At 40.5% G+C, this 19614-nt stretch overlaps 2 protein-coding genes and 1 long non-coding RNA gene across 3 annotated transcripts; all 3 read right to left on the reverse strand.

Annotated features, from left to right (window-relative positions):
* Positions 1-508: 508 nt before the first annotated feature.
* LOC146973163 (G protein-coupled receptor 4-like) lies at positions 509-1676 on the reverse strand. Its single transcript, XM_085799085.1, has 3 exons — positions 1527-1676; positions 1224-1411; positions 509-1114 (listed from the first exon to the last, which is right to left on the reverse strand). The coding sequence occupies exons 1-3, from the start codon at positions 1674-1676 to the stop codon at positions 604-606; spliced, it is 849 nt and encodes a 282-aa protein (XP_085655211.1). The 3' UTR covers positions 509-603.
* A 5325-nt stretch (positions 1677-7001) lies between these two features.
* On the reverse strand, positions 7002-9602 carry LOC146973164 (uncharacterized). Its single transcript, XR_015037809.1, has 4 exons — positions 9521-9602; positions 8394-8506; positions 7832-8025; positions 7002-7754 (listed from the first exon to the last, which is right to left on the reverse strand). It is a non-coding gene; the product is annotated as an uncharacterized LOC146973164 (long non-coding RNA).
* Positions 9603-10591: 989 nt separating this feature from the next.
* On the reverse strand, positions 10592-16560 carry LOC146973165 (uncharacterized). The gene is made up of 7 exons (XM_085799420.1): positions 16131-16560; positions 15250-15366; positions 14940-15130; positions 13899-14853; positions 12712-12831; positions 12393-12595; positions 10592-12312 (listed from the first exon to the last, which is right to left on the reverse strand). The coding sequence occupies exons 4-7, from the start codon at positions 14040-14042 to the stop codon at positions 11841-11843; spliced, it is 939 nt and encodes a 312-aa protein (XP_085655546.1). The 5' UTR covers positions 14043-14853; positions 14940-15130; positions 15250-15366; positions 16131-16560; the 3' UTR covers positions 10592-11840.
* Between the last annotated feature and the right edge of the window lie 3054 nt (positions 16561-19614).

Below are 19614 nucleotides of genomic sequence, written 5' to 3' on the forward strand. Positions count from 1 at the left end.
GTCCGTCACTGACAGTAAGTTAGTAGACGAGGCGGAACTTCGCAGGAACTCTTGGGCATAAGAGCAACAACTTGAATGAAACCGCTTACAGTAAAATCCCTGGGTGCTCCGCGCCGACTAGTGGTATGTAGCGGTATAGGCAGCTGCTGCAGCCTGGCAGCCTGAGCCTGTGAGCCTGAACTCAGGTAGGGGGAAATAAAACGTTACGCACAGATCTACAGATCGCCACACGCATTATAAACCAAAGTTTTGCTTTGCGTCAGGTGTTTCTTTGATTTCACTTTGTGCCTTAAAACCGTATAACAAACACCTGCTCTTTGATTATCCCACACTACAGCTTCAATAAAGAGAAATGTTGTCAGAAAGATGTGGTTAGGTGCCCAAATGTACAATGAATAAATATAAAAAAGCTGAATATTGTTTATGTTTATTGAGAAAGAATGTCAAAAGCCCTTGGACCAAAACTTACTATTTGCACACTTCATATAAATTTCATGAAGCTCTCAGTGCAGCAAAGCAGGTTAACCTACAATTAGACAGAAATGAAAGCCAGAAGACGACAGCGTATGTCTTGTCCCCATTTCCTGGACTTAATGTTATCACTCATGCTGTTGTTCTGCTGATGTCACTGTCACTGTTCATCTTGCAACAACACACAGAGGCCAAAAACCTGTCCACAGCTCCTTTCCTACTGAAAACATACAGAAACAAGTCTGCAAGAGGACTGAACCTCAGCAAAAGGTCAGAGACAAACCAGAATGTAGCATCACTCCGATTTTCTCCTGCAAGAAACCAAATGATGGCGGGAAGGAACAACAGTGTGTAAATAAGTAGCACCAAAATCAAAATGGCCACAATTCGTCGTTTTTCATCAGGAGGGACACTGATGGCTGCAGACAGAGCTTTAATGGTCCCAGACAGGAAGAATATGAACAGAGGGAGGGGGAGGAGGAGGAAGACAGCATAGATGATTCGTCTGACACCAGAACTGGTCGAGAAATAGAGAACAAGGCCAAAGACTAGAAAAAAGACCCAGGCCACGACACAGATCACAACAGAGGTCTTGATGTTTCTTCTGAAGCGGTACCACAGCGGCCACGCGATGACCAAATACCTGTAATACACAGACACACACATCGTCTTTGTGGAGCATCTGAATTATGATGAAATAAAATGTTCAGACAGAGAAAAGCTACACACACACTGAGTAGACTGATAGCTACCTTTCCAGGGCGACACACACCATGAAGAAAACGCTGACCATCAGACCAACATAGTAAGTTAAACGAAGGATTTCTCCAATGATGTTATTCTCAGGTTTTGCCACATAAACGATCATGGAGCAGAGCTGAATGAGGTCAGAAATGAGAAGGTTGATGATGTAGATCGGAGTCACGTGATCCTTTCTGACCTGCAGGAAAACATTGAGAAGAGTAAACACAGTGGTTGGAAACATGACTTTGTTCTGCTGAAAACTGTACTCGTATGAATTTGTCATTAACACTTCATGTAGTTATAGTTCTCACCTGAGAGTAAACTCCATAGATGCACACTAGGGTCAGTGGCAGGCCGATACTGATGATGATGCACAACACCACATCCTCGGTGGATAAAACTTTACCAGTGTCAGTAGTGTTGCTTTTGTCCGCTGAGGTGTTGTAAATGTAGACTTCCATTTTCCTATAAAATCAGCCAGAGAAGAGCATGTATTTCAATGGAGAACTCACATCGTTTAGATAATACTAAAGCTCTGAGGTAAATCTTTTATTTTTCTCTTTATCCACATCATTGCCTTACTCCTGTTTTTTTTTTTTTTAGGATTTTCATATCCATGTGAAATATTTTGTGATTATTTTTCATCTGTCAGTGGAGCTACATAAATAAATGTTTACTTTTACTTTGACACAGCCTACAGCTTCTGTAAGTGAGTATCCACCACAAAGTATTCAATGATCACACTACAGTAAACCTGTTATGCTGTTCATACAAATAGAGAACAACTACAGGCTAAATCCAGCATTTTAGCACCAACCTCAGTTCACTGGTCTCAAAGACAAATAGAAAAAAAACATGAACTAAGTCCCCTCGTTACGTGTCAATAACTTCACAGTTCGGATCAGTTTATTAACAGAATGAGTTAAGTGATGCAACAGAAACTTTACCTTTGGAAGTTGCTGGATCACAACCTGGATGAGTTTCTTTTAGCAGAGTCTGTGGCTTCTCCTCTCCATCCACACAGTCTAATAATGTGTAATTCAGTGATGTTGCATGATATGTTATGAGGGAGGTTCCTGGTGACAAGACATGGTGTCTACCTCTAAGGAAAACAATGTGGTTATCCATGCAAATATGTAGGAAAACTGTGTATAGTAACTTCAATATTTCTTTGTTCATAACTGTTTGACTTGCAAAAACTAAATGTTATGCTTTCAGTGAATATATAGTTCGACATTTTGTTGTAAATCATGTCAGAAGACGACAGTATCCATCTTGTCTCTCTACATTTCTTTCTTTTTTTTTAAGTGTTTAACCTTCAGAAAATGGAAATTAACATTATTTTTGTTATTATGTTGCTTTGCAAAGACCCAAATGACTGCCAAATACCAATAATACATTGACAAACAGTCTTTGTGGAGCATCTGGATTTTAACCTAAATAATATATACTAACACTACACAAAGCATATACTGTGTGAAGTAGTCAGACATACACAACATATTCAAATTGAATGAGTTCCATTTTATGGATAAAAAACCTGGGACTGCATAGTTTTATAAATGAAGCATCTGGTAGCAAAGTGATGCTTCTACCATAAATTATAATCTCCAGCTGCAGTCAGAGCTATTATCTCAATTTTTCATCAAAAGGGGAAATAAACAAGTCAGTTGATCTTTTTTTCTTCTTCCTGTGGGGACCATGACTAGCTCTTTGCTACGATTAACTTGATTATGTTTCTAGCATCTTTAGCCTTTGGTTTTACACAACATCAACAGGAGACTGGAGTCTGAATGCAAATACAATAAGCTACTGATGCAGATAATTGCTTCTCTATGTCCCCCTACTGTGTAACAAATGCCAGAGCTTCTTAGAGAACTAGCCAGTTAATACTGTATAACCATGTAATGAATGACCTCAAATTAACCAGGGGCTTTGTCTAAGGTCAAACAATGTCAGGAAAATTCAGCACTCACCAGACTGTTACCAGCATAAACAGTGTGATATCATGATTACCTTGTACTAAAACAGTTCATGACCACATGAGAAAAGGCCGTGACTGGTAAATGGAAATTTTATTCAAATTGTATAGGATTTCAACAGGACTGTCCAGCAACCGAACAATAACAGGCCTTGTGTGTTGCTTACAGATCCAAAAATGAGCATACACTTTAAGTTGTTTTGTGCACATGGGACAAGGAAGCCCAATGTGGTGGCTCACTAGAGTCATTTTTAGATCAGTTCACTTCCATTTCGTCATTCACATTCATTACTGCAGAACTTGCTTGTCCAGACGACTCACCACTAGTGCAGATTTCTTCGGTGGCCTTTTGGTTCATGGCAAGTACTTGGCCCCGTTCTTTCCCTCTCATCATCCTGCAACAACGCAGGGAGGCCAGCAGCCTGTCTGCAGTCCCTTTCCTCATGAAAACATACAAAACCAAGTCTGCAAGAGGACTCAACTGGAGGAACGATAAGTACAGGTGTGAATCACGGACCATGTGAGGTAAACATTGGCACGACTTTTCCAGGAGCCAAATGACGAAGGGCAGGAAGAGCAGTGTGTATTTCAGCAGCACCAGGACTAAAGTTGCAACAATTCGCAGTTTTTCTTTAAGATGGACAGAGGTGGCGGCAGACAGGGATTTGAGGGTCCCAGCGGAGAAGAAGATCAGCAGGGGGAAGGGGAGGAGGAGGAGGACGAAGCGAACAAGGACCAGAATGTTCGTCAGCAGAGCAATCAGGAGTTCGATGACACATAACGCCCAGACCAGAATGGAGACCTGCACAGAGAACTTGATCTTGCGCGTGAAGCGGTACCAAAGTGGGCAGGCGACAACTAAATACCTGTAATAAAAGATATATAGAGTGATAACTATTCAGGCTTTCACTGTGTTTCTTTATTAATGATGCACACACACTCACCTCTCCAGGGCAACACACACCATGAAGCCAACGCTGCCCATCAGACCAAAGTAGTAGATAAACATGGAAATGTTGAAGACCACAGATCTCCTGTGAAACGCCACCCAGACCACCGAGCAGCACATCTGGATGAGGTCCGAGATCAGAAGGTTGATGACAAAGACTGGTGCAACATGATCGTCCCGCACCTGCAAACAGTGAGTGAGAGGCTTGGTGCACACAACAGCAGCAGTTGGCAGGACATCGATCTGATGTAGATCTGAACAGACAGGAAAGCTTGATAATGTGTCACGTACCAGGGAATACAAAGCATAGATGGCCAGCGTGGTCGATGGAAAACCTATCCAAACCACAATCCATGAAATCACATTTGAGACGACTGGCCAAACTGTTCCCAAATCGTTCACATTGGAAAAGTCAAACTCTTCAAATGTGGTGTAGTTCTCATAGTCGTATCCGTAGTCATCATACATGAAGTCGGTGTAATTAAAGTTGCCAAACAAGTCGAAGTAATCGTCCATTCTTTACTCTCTGACCTGTCGTTTAATGGAACAGAGAAAACAGCCACTATATGTTACACATCTGTTCTTCCATCAAAAACCATCAGCATAACAATCTATGGTCATTATTCATGTAACTACTGCAGCATAACATGTTTCCTCATCAGATTCTGTGGTTTGACAGAAATACCTGTCCAAAAATACATTGTAGTAAGAATTCACTTGATTACAAGTAGCAAGCAACATTTGCATCTGCAGCTGGTACAGGTGTGGCCAAATTTTGCTTTCTATAGATATCTTAATCTACCTGCTGATTTTATTTTGTGTAGATAACACAAATCTGAACCGTTAACACTAGATAAAAATGAAATTACGTTAAAACTTACCGATTGTGTGTGTACCACCACCGTAATGTGTAATGTGTCCCATGCACCATCGCATGCAAACCGTCTTCTGCTTTTGTGATGTTGTTGCGTAACCCAACTTCCTCTTGAGATCTTGATCTCAACAAGTCTTGTTAGAACTTTCTTGTGTTTAATTTTAAAATCTATTTTTAACTCTCAGACTTCAAATTCATCAAGACAATTAGAGGATTAAGGGTTTTGATGAATCTTACAACTTAAATTATCTATTGTAGTTCTGGTATTAACATATAAAGTATAAACCCATTTAATTTTGTAGTTATTGTAATGTTTTCATGCTTTATCAGGTTATATAGTTGACAAAATGTCAGTCAACCTTTCATACAACACTGATGACAGTAATTTAGCTGATGAGGACACAATTATTAATCAAATAGAGCCGAGCAAATGTGGTGTCAAAATAACATCTGATATAGGATCCATCATCCACAAAAAGGTCACACTGTTCATGGTGAAAAAGACAGACAGAATGAAGTAATCACATGTAACTGATAGAAAATAATATATGTTTATATTTAAATTGACATGCAAAGTATATACATTTACATGTAATAATTTGGCAGACATTTTTATCCAACATGACTTGAGAGACAATGCTAAAGCTTCAATGCAGAGCCTTGTGTGTGAGTGTTAGATGTGATGATGATATGTTCAGTCACTTTTTCCACCATCGGAGAACCACAGACCAAAACAGTCTGCAGGATTGAGTTCCAGTAGATGGGGTGTGCTCCCACGTACTTGAACTCAAAAGGTTACTTTGAAGGCAGCTTTAGCGGCTTGAAATTGATTAGGTGGACATGATCTATTTGGACCAGGTAGGACAAGGTAGGCAGTGGTCAAGGTGAGAGACAACCATGGGCTGTACCAACAGCCGTGCAGCATATTGAGTGAGGTAAGGCCTGGGTAAAATGTTAAGAACTAGTGATAGTTGTTAATGAGAGAATAAAATAAAACAAAAGATTTGTTATGACTTGTTAAAAAGAAGTCCCATAATGACCCAAATATAAAACAACCCCCCCCCCATTTTCTAAAATTGGTCTTTTGGTCTTTGACAACCAAGTAATATTTTTACTGTAAGAAAATAGTAACATTCGACAACAAAATTTTAAACAGCAAGGTTTAAATCAGTCTTTTTGGGATTGCCATATGCTATATTCTGTGACACCATGTTTCTGGCTGCTTGGCAGTTTGTCTGCTTCTCTACTGCATATCATCATCATCACCTTAAAATTAGCATCAAAGCTGCTGACTTGGGGCACTTTCACACAGCTAGTTTGATTATTTGGTCCACACAAGGCAGTAAAATGGTTACATTGTAGCATACTAACTAGGGTGTGGTCCTTGTCACTACCCGATTTGCAACGCTACCCGATTTGTGACAGCCACGTACGGCAACTTCACTTGGACAAACTTAGTTGAATTGACTTAGGATCACTGCCCTATGTGCGTCGCCAGAGACGGTTTATCTTTTTATTTACTTTTTTAAATACTTTATTAGTATTGTAAATTGAGGGTTGGTTGTGCTGGTCTGGATCTTGATGCTCAGAAAACATGAACACAGGCGGACTTTTAATGTTTACTGTCCTCTTTTCTCGCCGGCCTTATCACCATGACAACCACAAACAATCACAACTACCACAACACTCACTGAATAAACGAGTCTGCCGCGGCTGTCTTATGACGGACCTGTTATGATTAGATGATTAGAACACGAACATGACAGGACCTCCGCGTTTTTTATTTTATTTTATTTTATTTTTTAATCATTTTCACAGTACCGTATTTTAAATTCACAGAACTTTAAGCATGTACGCAAATCGGGCAGTGCCCAAATGAAGTTTGTCCAAGTGGAGTTGCCGTAGGCAGCTGTCCAAGATGGCGGCAGACCAGTTTTGTCACAGATCGGGTAGCGTCGCAAATCGGGTAGTGACAGTCCTCGTTCACACATGCAAATGAACCAAAATTGCGCCTGTTTCTGTATCGGCATATCCCAGGCTCCTGTTATGAGTTTTGATTGATGGCTCTAGTAATGACACGCACATTCAGGTTTCTAGTATTGGTCACAACTGGCTGTTGTGCATATTACAGTTATGTATTTTTGTGGTTATAAGATTGGCTTGGCTTTTTCATTTTCAGTACCCAACAAACATGCAACTCTCTCTTTCCTTTCCACCTGTCTACATCAGTCACTCATGGAGTGATGCTATGATATGTTGTAACACTGTTGTCCATCATGCAGTAGCACAGGCGTGCCAGAAACTTGTCAACTGGCCCTTTAAACATTAAAACAGACAGAGTCAAGTCCACAAAAACAGTGAACAGAAAAAAAAAGAGTGCTACAGATTCAAAGGAATTAATAAAGGAAATGAAGACTGAAATGATCAGCAGAAAGTAATCAACCAGCAACAGAACCAAAACTCCCACAGTTCTTCGTTTTTCCTCAATGGCCACAGAGGTGGCAGCAGGCAGAGCGACGAAGGTCAAAACCACAAAGATGACGGACAGAAGTGTTGGTAGGGGGATGAAGAGGAAGAAGATGATAACTACTATAACATTACCTGCGTCGTAACTAATAAGAAATATGAGAGAACAAAGAAAACATAGAACCCAGGGCCCAACCCAGGGCCCGACACAGGCCAGAACAGAGGTCCGAGTTCCTCTGATGTAGTCTGGGTGGGCGATGATCATGTACCTGCAGGAAAAGACGAGAAGGTTATAATCAGGATATCACAGCAGCGCACATTGATGCTGGATACACAGATAAGATACCTTTCCACTGCGATACACATCCTGAAGATGAGACCGATCATCAACGCAAAGTAGAAACCGGTCATTTCTATTAGCCAGCCTCCGATATCCATGTTTTCAGGCATTAGTTCCAAGGGGATCAAGAAGCAGATCAGCACCAGATTGGAGATGAGGAGGTTTGTGACAAAGAGCACAGAGACATGATGCCTTCGAGGCTGCAGGAAACATTAATGAAAAAAAAAGAAAACATGTTTCTTATGTATATATTGTTAAGATGGGGGGAGGGGGAGGGGCACATTTTGGGGTTTATTCTTATAGTTTTTAGCTTTGTAATTTTTGTAATATCTAATTTGTAATTTATCTTTTTCTCCTATTTTAAGTTGTTGCATTGTATTATTCTGCTATAATATTCTTTACTTTTGTACACTGGAGCTCTGTGACGAAAGAATTTCCCGCAAGGGATTAATAAAGTATATTCTATTCTGTTCTATTCTATTCTATTCTATTATTCACTAGACGTCATATAAATAAAAGTTCACCATAAGAATTTCCATTAATGCATAAGTGGATTAGTGTTACATACCGTGCAACACAGGAAACAGAAGGCCACGAGAGTTAAGGTAATGCCAGTGATGACGTTTATCCATTGCAAAACCTTCTGGCTCTCGGTGAGTCTACCAAACAACATCTTATTACCTGTGTGATGAAGAAGCTGTGAGTGATGTACATCCACCATGTAAGACAATACACAGAAGATCAGACTACCAAGACTCAATTACTGAAACTGAGTTTGACTGGCCGTATGGGGTGCAAGATGACTGTGGTGAGCAAGTATAGGTGCCCAAATAATTTATAGTCTTACTTAAATCAAAAGGTAACCAAAGCCAGCAATTGTGGCATTGTTGGCTTTTTTTGGGGGGGGGGGGGGCCCGACATGAGAAATTGTTCCGCAGGAAGAGCAGTGAACTGAGACACTGGGAGCTTCCGCTACAAACAAGCTTAAAATATAGACTTATTTAATTTTTTTTGGAACAATTTCGGGGCTTCAATACAAGAGGGACATTACAGACGAGCACTATATATATATAAGAAACACACAAGCAACAAAAATAAAACAACAATAAAATGCAGTATTTGCACAGTCTCTAAAGTGCAGCAGTCAATCTTAAAGTGCAGTCAGTCAGTGTCAGTGTGGGAGGCATGTGGCAGTCTATTGTGAGAGTTCAGTTGCTTGATGGCGCTGGGGTAAAAGCTGTTGGTCAGTCTGGAGGTGTGGGACCGTGTTGATCTCTAGCGCCTCCCAGAGCGCAGGGTGGAAACTGTCCTCGATTATGTTTTGTACTCGTTTTGCTGGCATCTCTGGGGTTAAACTAAAGGAACACAACCACGTCAACTGCCAAAACAAAGGGCTCATCGCTACATGAAGATGAAACAAAATCTGACAGAGGCAGTGTGATCCATGATACAGCAAAAATATAACACCCTTGCCTCATGTTTTGTCGGCGGTGATCCCTTCTTTTCATCAACACATCAATATACCACACAATCTAACAGTATATTTGTTTACATAATAATATAATAAATATTATATAATATGCCGAATTGTCTTTTAATGGTTCATTATTGCTACGCACTAGGCTACTGGACGTATCCTTTATCATTTCCTTAAGGAGACCCGCATCTTCCCTCTTGTTAGAAATCTCTACAAACCTGCTCGTTTGTGTCCAAATCAGCTCGGTCGCTGTGAACGAACAGCAGCGTCCTTCAAGTCGTTTTTGCTGGCAGCGGCTCCAGATGCTTGTGTGTCTCTCCTCCGTAACTGACAGTAGACGAGGCGGGCACAGATGACTCATTATTCCATGAAATCGTGTGCGCACAAAGAAAAACCACCGGCCGTAGAATGGGGACTGGGGAGGGTTTGAGATACGGATAAAAAATGAACGAACAATATTTAAGAGGCACAGCCAGTGTAGTTACATGTACATGATCCCACACTGATTTTGAGTCAATTGATCACATGGTCTGGATGCTATTGAGCTAAAACGCTAATATTAATGCAAATTAATAAACACTAGAAAAAGCATTTCCATAAGGAAAATTGTGTGGATTCCCAAGATAACTTCCTATAATGAAATATGCATTTGTATATATAGCCTAGTTGCGTCTGGTTCCATGGGACAAAGGCAGCCACATTCATTCATTCATTTCCTATGGAAATTGGAGAAATATTAATTTATTTGATGTCATACAGTGAATAAATCATCCAAACGTAGAGTATGTGTTTAATAAAAGTTTTTTTTGTATTGCAAATAGTTCCATTCTTCTTGTCTCACACTGAGCTATTGAGTTTCATTGTTTTGTTGTAACCTCTGCACATTGACTCAAGGCGCAAAACAAAACTCCAACTGTTCTCTGATAAATATTACTAAATAACACTCATTAAAATGACTCAAATGACACAGAATAAGGGATGAAAGGACCTTTGACTCAAAGCTGAACTTCTTGTTGGAGACATTTATTTTGTCACATCCCTGATTATATGTAATTGCACCTAAACAATTATATTTCAGAACATACTGTAATCTTACTGATAGAAATATCTGACCTAACAGATTATTGTGGGTCGAGTTCATTTGAGGAAAATGTTCTCCACTAGTCTCCTTTACTGTCAGAGTAAACAGCAACGACACAATAGTAGTTTTGAGTGTTTTTTTCTTGCCATCAAATTCTCTTCCCTTTCTTTTGTCATTTTCATGCTCCGTTAACAAAAAATGTAAAAAAAAAAAAATAAAAAAAAAAAAAAGGAGCTTGATGATTCTGTAATGATGTGAGGATGCACTTACTGTCTTAAATTTCCATATTAATTTTTATTTTATTTTATTCTCATCCAAAGCCATTTGCAGCTGGTGTAGCTCCTTATTTGTTAAACTGGGCACCATGATGATTGCCAACTTCAATGCAGGGCCTTGTAAGTAGCTATACTTATTCTATATACAGTGCAAAGAGGTCGAGTAAAGACGTTAATCAAAAGTGGATATTAAGTGCTATTAAGGCATGTTTAAGTGTTAGATGTGATGATGATATGTTCAGTCACTTGCTCCACCATCAGGGAACCACAGACCAAAACAATCTGGACTGAGATCGTCTTGTGTGCAAGGATCAAAGCCAGAAGACGTTCCTGATGTGGACTGTGCAGAGTGGAGAGGGAGGCCTTTAACTTCTGCCTATGCCTGGGTCCCTTCTAATGACTGCTATTACACCCAAAAAGAAACAGCAGCACAACAGATTTGTATAAAGATTTAACAGCGACGTGATACCCACCGCATCAACAATACAAAATGTATTCACAGTTACAAAAATATACATTAATTTACTTCAGTCACTAAATTTAAAAAGAGTAGAAGGTCAACCTTTCTTCACAGAGTCAAATTCAGTGACTTAACATGATACTGATAAAAATTAATAAAAAATATTTAAGAGGCACAGCCAGTGTAGTTACATGATCCCGCACTGATTTTGAGTCAATTGATCACATGGCCTGGAAGCTATTGAGCTTGCTAATATTTACATATAAAAATTAATAAAAAAAACTAGAAAAAGCATTTCTATAAGGAAAATTGTGGGAATGCTGAAAGCCATTGCTGCCATTGCTTATTTTGCATATCCCAGGTCCCTGTTATAAGTTTTGATTGATAACTCCCGTAATGAAAGGCACATTCAGGTTTATAGTAGGCTATTGGTCACAACTGGCTGTTGTGGATATTGCAGTTCTGTCTTTTGTAGTATATATTTTTGGGCTTTTGCGTTTAATCGATAGTGTAGCAGTAGAGAGAGACAGGAAATGGGGAGGCAGAGATGGGGGGAATGACATGCAGCAAAGGGCTAAAGGATATAGCCTCTGCACATGGGGCGCATGCTCTACCAACTGAGCTAAACGACGCCCCTAAGTTCTATCTTTTTCTGGTCATGAGATTTGCTTTTTCATTTTCAGTAACCAACAAACAAGCAACTGTCTATGTCCTACATTCACTCATGGATTGATGCTATCATCTGTCGTAACACTGTCCATCATGCAGTAGCACAGGCGTGCCAGAAACTTGTCAACTGGCCCTTTAAACATTAAAACAGACAGAGTCAAGTCCACAAAAACAGTGAACAGAAAAAAAAAGTGTGCTACAGATTCAAGGTAATAAATAAAGAGAATTAACGCTGAAATGATCAGCAGAAAGTAATCAACCAGCAACAGAACCAAAACTCCCACAGTTCTTCGTTTTTCCTCAATGGCCACAGAGGTGGCAGCAGGCAGAGCGACGAAGGTCAAAACCACAAAGATGACGGACAGAAGAGTTGTTAGGAGGATGAGGACCGGGATGATGAGGTAGATGAAATATAGGTGCAAAAAAAGATAAAACATGAGAAAACAAAGGACCCACGGCCCGCCACAGGCCAGAACAGAGATCAGAGTTCCTCTGATGTAGGTTGGGTGGGCGATGATCATGTACCTGCAGGAAAAGACGAGAAGGTTATAATCAGGGTATGATATCACAGCAGCATATTGATGCTGGATATACAGATAAGATACCTTTCCACTGCGATACACATCCTGAAGATGAGACCGATTATCAACGCAAAGCAGAAACCGGTCATTGAGAATGCTTGTATATACAGGACTCCCATTCCCATGTCTGCAGTTATTAGCGCCAAGGGGATCAAGGAGCAGATCAGCACCAGATTGGAGATGAGGAGGTTTGTGACAAAGAGCACAGAGACATGATGCTTTCGAGGCTGCAGGAAACATTAATGGAAAAAAAAGAAAACATGTTTCTTATTCACTAGATGTCATATAAGTAAAAGTTCACCATAAGAATTTCCATTAATGTATAGGCTAAGTGTTTACATACCGTGCAACACAGGAAACAGAAGGCCACGAGAGTTAAGGTAATGCCAGCGATGACATTAATCCATTGCAAAACCTTCAGGCTCTTGGTGCGTGTGCCAAACAACATCTTATGGCTGGTTTCCTGTGTGATGGAAGAAGCTGTGAGTGATGTACATCCACCATGTAAGACAATACACAGAAGATCAGACTGCCAAGACTCAGTTACTGAAACTGAGTTTGACTGGCTGTACCTATGGGGGTGTAAGATGAATGTGGTGAGCAAGTATAGGTACCCAAATAATTTATAGTCTAACTTTAATCAAAAGGTAACCAAAGCCAGCAATGCCACCCCGGGGTTTAACCTGTGTGTGTGTGTGGTGGTGGAGGGGGGGGCAACACAAGTTTGTTATAAGGCAGGAGACATGTTTCCAATCGTGTATAACAGTTTATTCCATAAATACTAAAACACTAGAGCAGGGCTTCTTACAGGGCCGGGGCCTTTATGGTTAAAGTGTGTGAGGAGGAGAGGGAGTGAAGGCATCAACTAAACATGGGAGCACCACAATCCACCTGTAACACCTGTAAGACACTGCACACACAACCCAAAGAAAAATAATACAATAAAATAACTAAACTAGGTGGGTGAATAGGAGACCAAAACAAAACAAAATCAATAATTAATCAACAAACACAAATAAATAAAACAAAATAAACCATGCTTTAAACTCCAAATCATAAACAAAAACAGTTTATCTGAAAGATAAAGCACAAAACAAAAAGGGAAACTTTAACCCTGGCTTATGAAAAAGGGGGAGGGGGATCATATCAATTTGAGATCAAAACAAAAGGAGGTTGTAGGCGTTGAGCAGCACTGGGAGACTTTTAAAACTATACACTAATACTTAATCAGCCAGAGGAAAAACTTGTGTCTTTTAAGGCTTCACACCAGGCTCTGCTGCTCTGCTGGGGTTACGCACACTGTATTTAGGTTGTTAGGTGTTGCATATGAACATGACAGCCAGGGGATGAAAATCTCAGCAGGTCCAAAAATTGCTAATACTGAATCTTGAAAAATAACATGCTGAATTGTCTTTTAATGGCTCATTATTGCTACGCAGTACTGGGAGTATAGACAACTGTTACAAAATGAATACAAAATGTAATAGTTAATAGTTTGTTGTTATTAATCCAACAGAAATCTCTACGAACCTGCTCGTTTGTGTCCAAATCAGTCGCTGTGAACGAAGAGCAGCGTCCTTCAAGTAGTTTTTTAGTGACTGACAGCAGCTGGCAGCGACTTCGGATGTTTGTGTCATTCCTTCCAGTCCGAGGCGGGACTTCGCAGGAACTCATAGACGCACAGATGGCTTTATCATTCCATGAAATCGCGTGCGCACAAAGAAAAACCTCCGGCCGTAGGGTGGGGAGGATGTGAGACGTGTAGAGGCCGAGCTAGAGGGGAGGACCCAGGATCGTGTAGCAGTAGAGAGAGACAGGAAATGGGGAGGCAGAGATGGGGGGAATGACATGCAGCAAAGGGCTAAAGGATATAGCCTCTGCACATGGGGTGCATGCTGAGCTAAACGACGCCCCTAAGTTCTATCTTTTTCTGGTCATGAGATTTGCTTTTTCATTTTCAGTAACCAACAAACAAGCAACTCTCTCTTTCCACCTGTCTATGCCCTACATTCACTCATGGATTGATATGCTATCATCTGTTGTAACACTGTCCATCATGCAGTAGCACAGGCGTGCCAGAAACCTGTCAACTGGCCCTTTAAACATTAAAACAGACAGAGTCAAGTCCACAAAAACAGTGAACAGGAAAAAAAAGTGTGCCACAGATTCAAGGGAAAAAATAAAGAGACATAACGCTGAAATGATCAGCAGAAAGTAATCAACCAGCAACAGAACTAAAACTCCCACAGTTCTTCGTTTTTCCTCAATGGCCACAGAGGTGGCAGCAGGCAGAGCAACAAAGGTCAAAACCACAAAGATGACGGACAGAAGAATTGGTAGGAGTAGGAGGATGTACAAGATGAAATCTAGCAGCGTGGCAAAACAAATATAAGTTATGAGAAAACCAAGAACCCAGGGCCCGACACAGGCCAGAACAGAGGTCAGAGTTCGTCTGATGTAGGTTGGGCGGGTGATGATCATGTACCTGTAAGAAAAGACAAGACGGTTATCAGGATATTATTACTGTATAATCACAGCACAGCATTGATGCCCAATATACAGATAAGATACCTTTCCACTGCGATACATATCCTGAAAATGTGACCAATCATCAGTGCAAAGAAGAGAACCATCGCTATAAACAAGCCTCCCATTCCTACTTCTTCAGTCATTAGCTCCGTGGGGATCAAGGAGCAGATCAGCACCAGATTGGAGATGAGGAGGTTTGTGACAAAGAGCACAGAGACATGATGCCTCCGAGGCTGCAGGAAACATGAATGAAAAAAAAAGAAAACATGTTACTTATTCACTAGATGTCATATAAGTAAAAGTTCACCATAAGAATTTCCATTAATGCACACATAGACTTGTGTTTACATACCGTGCAACACAGGAAACAGAAGGCCACGAGAGTTAGGATAATGCCAATGATGATGTTCACCCCGTTCAACATCCTCAGGCTCTCGAACGTTTTTAACGACATTTTATGGATGGTTTCCTGTGTGATGGAAGAAGCTGTGAGTAATGTACATCCACCATGTAAGACAGTGCACACAAGAGGACCAGACTGAACCGTGACCGTCAGAAGCAGTGTGATCCATGACAGCAAAAATACGTCAGTGGAGGGATGGACAGCACAACCGCAAAGACAACAGCATGAGAAAAACCCTGTTTAGTGAAAATGAAGCAAAGTGAACTGTAAACAAAAACATATTTACCAAAATTTGGTAAATATGTTTTTAATGATTAAAGGTCTAATTTGGTTTTGAGATTACAGTTTTTTTTATTTCAGTTAGTTTTTTCTGTCTATTTTTATTCTTTCTCAAGATCTTATTTTAGTTTGACATTGAAGAGATTTTGTTTGGATTGATTTGATACAAAAAATAATTCCATAATGGACAATGTGGTTCATCAGCACCAACACTTGAGTCGCGTTTTTCAATCTTAATTTGTTTACATTTTGAAAAGCGAACTATGCCGAATTGCCTTATAATAGCTCATTATTGCTGCGTATACTGGACGTATCTGTTACATAATTACACAAAACTTATAACAGTGTCTATTACAAGGAAATGCGTAGGCTACGGTAGAGAACTGTGGCATTTTTTTTACACCGTTACGCCGTTGTTGTTTTTTAACATGCACAACAGGAATTTATTTACTTGTTTAAAAAAAACACACACACACGCAGTACTAGCATAGTGAAAGTAGGTCTATAACAGTCACAAAATTACTACAAAACTTAATAGAAATCTTAAAAACCTGTTGATTCTCTGGCAAGTTCTTCAGGAGAGATTTTCTCCTGTTTCCTTCCTGTTTCCTTACGAGACCCGCGTCCTCCCTCTTGTTGTTATTAATCCAACCGAAGTCTCTATAAACCTGATCGTTTGTCCTTGTCGCCCAAATCAGCTCGATGGCTGTGAACGAGCAGCGGTCCCTCCTAGGTATGAAGAGTGACGGACAGAGCAGCAGTTGGCAGCGGCTCCAGATGACTTCGGTAAAGTTGGGAAATTGTTCACAGATTCTAATTTCTTGGATCAATAAGTCTGAGGCGGAACATTGTTCAAACACAAATTATGCCTCTTTCCCATCGTAGGTAGTATACGAGCTACAAGATAAGAGCTTTGTTTTTTTTATATAAAAACAAGCCGTCCTCTGAGCTGGACGGATAAAGGCCCTTATCTCTACGCCCAGCCAGCAGCCAGACGAGTGGGCAGGGACCGTCTGCAAATTGCAATTCCAGAGAAAGACGCTGCAAGCATTTTTTTTTTATTATTGCAAATAATAATGAATAACTTCACTGTTATATAGTATTATGACTAAATCGCTTCACACATCAATGGTCTCCTCATGGTCAAACCACAACAGTTGTTTTGGAAAAATTTAGTTTTTAAAAGTAATTTTGTTGAATTTTATTGCATATAATAATAACTCCAGTAGCCTATAATCACTCCACACATCAACGGTCTCCACATGGTCAAACTACAACAGCTGTTTTGGAAAAAAATAAGCGTTTCCATAATTTTGATGATTTTTTATTGCAAATATTAATCAAAAACTTCACTGTTAAACAGTATAAAGACTAGTGGTAATGGGCCCTAGGCATGGGTGCTCAATTCCTGCTCTGCTCATGGCTGTCTCTTGGACACTGCCATTAAAACAATCAGATCAAGTTTTGAATATTTCCATAGCCAATGACGAATTTCTGTATATATATTTTTCTTTTACTAGGCTAACTTTAGTGTCATGTTATGATGCTGGGGGGGGGGTCTGGTGGCTTTTCTAAGAGTAACAGGTAGATCACAGACAGAGCCAGCTCAAGGCATAAGGCCCCCAAGAGCAGTAAACTTTCTGTGTAACTTCTGTCGATCCCTTGAGAAATCCTTTGTTGTGGTTGCACTTTAAGTTGTTGTTTCACACTGGTGTTGCAGTTTGTTAAACCAAAAAGAAATGACGACATGTTTACTGCAAATGCATTGGCTATTGATTTATTTGGTTACTTTTAGTAGGCCCATAATATGACATTTAGAAGAAAAGGAAAAGAGTGACTACGTCTACGAGGCAGCCGACGGCCGTCCGTGGACTACCGGCCGTTCTTCTCCAGAACACACAGATGTCCAGTCCGCCCCTGGTGAAGCTACACTTGCATTTCAGCATTTTGTGAGCAGAGGCAATGCTGCTCCGACCTATGAGTATTCTGTGTAAAGCGCCAGTCATGTTTAATGGTCCCATGAAAAACAAGTATGACAATGAGAAGACTTTGTGTGTCTGAGTCATTATACTGTATAACAGTGAAGTTATTGAAGTTATTTGCAGCATCTTTCTTGGAATTGCAATTTGTAGACAGTCTCTGCATACTCATCCGGCTTCCGGCTGTGCATAGATATCAATGTTATCCGTCCAGCTCGGAGGACGGCTTGTTTATGTAAAAAACAGGTTTTTGGTTCTTGTAGCTCGTGGTCTCTGGCATAAACACTATGCGGTTGTTTAAAGTCTGCGACTTTGTCGTAAATTTCAAGACAATACATTTATTGAATATTGAAAAGCCCCCACCTCTGCCAAATGAAAGTTGTCTGTTACTGTCTCTCTGGTTTTCAGTTTCAGTTTTCATTTTTTCAGTGTCAAGTTACTGGCAGTGTTTTGGCATGGAGGGGAGGGTTTGAGGGGAGGAGCTAGGGAGCTAGGGAGCAGATCAGCACCAGATTGGAGATGAGGAGGTTTGTGACAAATGCTATCATCTGTAACACTGTCCATCATGCAATAGCACAGGCGTGCCAGAAACCTGTCAACTGGCCCTTAAAACAAACAGAAAAAAAATCATCAAGTCCACAAAAACAGTGAACAGGACAATATAGATGCTTGATTCATAATCGGGGGAATTAATCAAAAGAATTAACGCTGGAATGATCAGCAGAAAGTAATCAACCAGCAACAGAACTAAAACTTCCCGAGTTCTTCGTTTTTCCTCAGTGGCCACAGAGGTGGCAGCAGACAGAGCGACGAAGGTCAAAAACACAAACAGGATAGTCAAAACCACGATGATGATGACAATGACAATGATGGACAGAAGTATTAGTACGAGTTGGCCTAAGTAGAAGATGTCTTGCCCCATGGCGAAACAAACATAAAACATGAGAAAACAAAGGACCCAGGGCCCGACACAGGCCAGAACAGAGGTCAGAGTTCCTCTGATGTAGGTTGGGTGGGCGATGATCATGTACCTGCAGGAAAAGACGAGAAGGTTATATTCAGGGTATGATATCACAGCAGCACATTGATGCTGGATATACAGATAAGATACCTTTCCACTGCGATACACATCCTGAAGATGAGACTGATCATCAACGCAAAGTGGAAACTAATCATTGAGTATTCTATATACAAGGCTTCCATGTCATAGACGTAGGGGATCAAGGAGCAGATCAGCACCAGATTGGAGATGAGGAGGTTTGTGACAAAGAGCACAGAGACATGATGCTTCCGAGGCTGCAGGAAACAAAAAAATGTTTCTCATTCACTAGACGTTTTATAAATAGAAATTCACCATAAGAATTTCCATTAATGCATCAGTGGATTTGTGTTACATATCGTGTAACACAGGAAACAGAAGGCCACAAGAGTTAGGATAATGCCAGTGATGATGTTTATCCTTTGCAAAACCTTCAGGCCCTCAGTTAGTCTATCATACGACATCTTATGGCTGGTTTCCTGTGTGATGGAAGAAGCTGTGCTGTACATCCAACATGTAAGACAGTGCACACGAGAGGACCAGACTGACAAGACAACTGAGTTTTACTGTGGCTGTATGGGTGTGCAAGGTGATGGAGGAAGATGAACCGTCAGAGGCAGTGTGATCCATGACATGAAGCATGTCAAGCTATAAAGCTGGTTTAAACAGATCCGGGTAAAATTTACATTTGAAATAATACAATACAGTAATTACTACAAAACTGTCAAAAAATAAATCTTCAAAACCTGTTGTTTCTCAGGGGATCTTTTCTCCTACTTCCTCCTGTTTCCTTACAAGACCCGCATCTCCCCTCTTGTTGTTATTAATCCAACAGTGTTTGAAGATATCTCTACAACTGCACCTGCTCATTTGTCCTTGTCGCCAGATCAGCTCGATGGATGTGAACGAACAGCAGCGTCCTTCCCAAGTAGCAGCTGGCAGCGGCTCCAGATGTTTGTGCGTCTCTCCTCCCAGTCCGTCCCTGACAGTAAGTAGACGAGGTGGGACTTTGCAGCA

This window comes from Trachurus japonicus, chromosome 15, assembly GCF_045865225.1.
Source record: "Trachurus japonicus isolate A0001 chromosome 15, Traja_1.0".
Taxonomy (NCBI): Eukaryota; Metazoa; Chordata; class Actinopteri; order Carangiformes; family Carangidae; genus Trachurus; species Trachurus japonicus.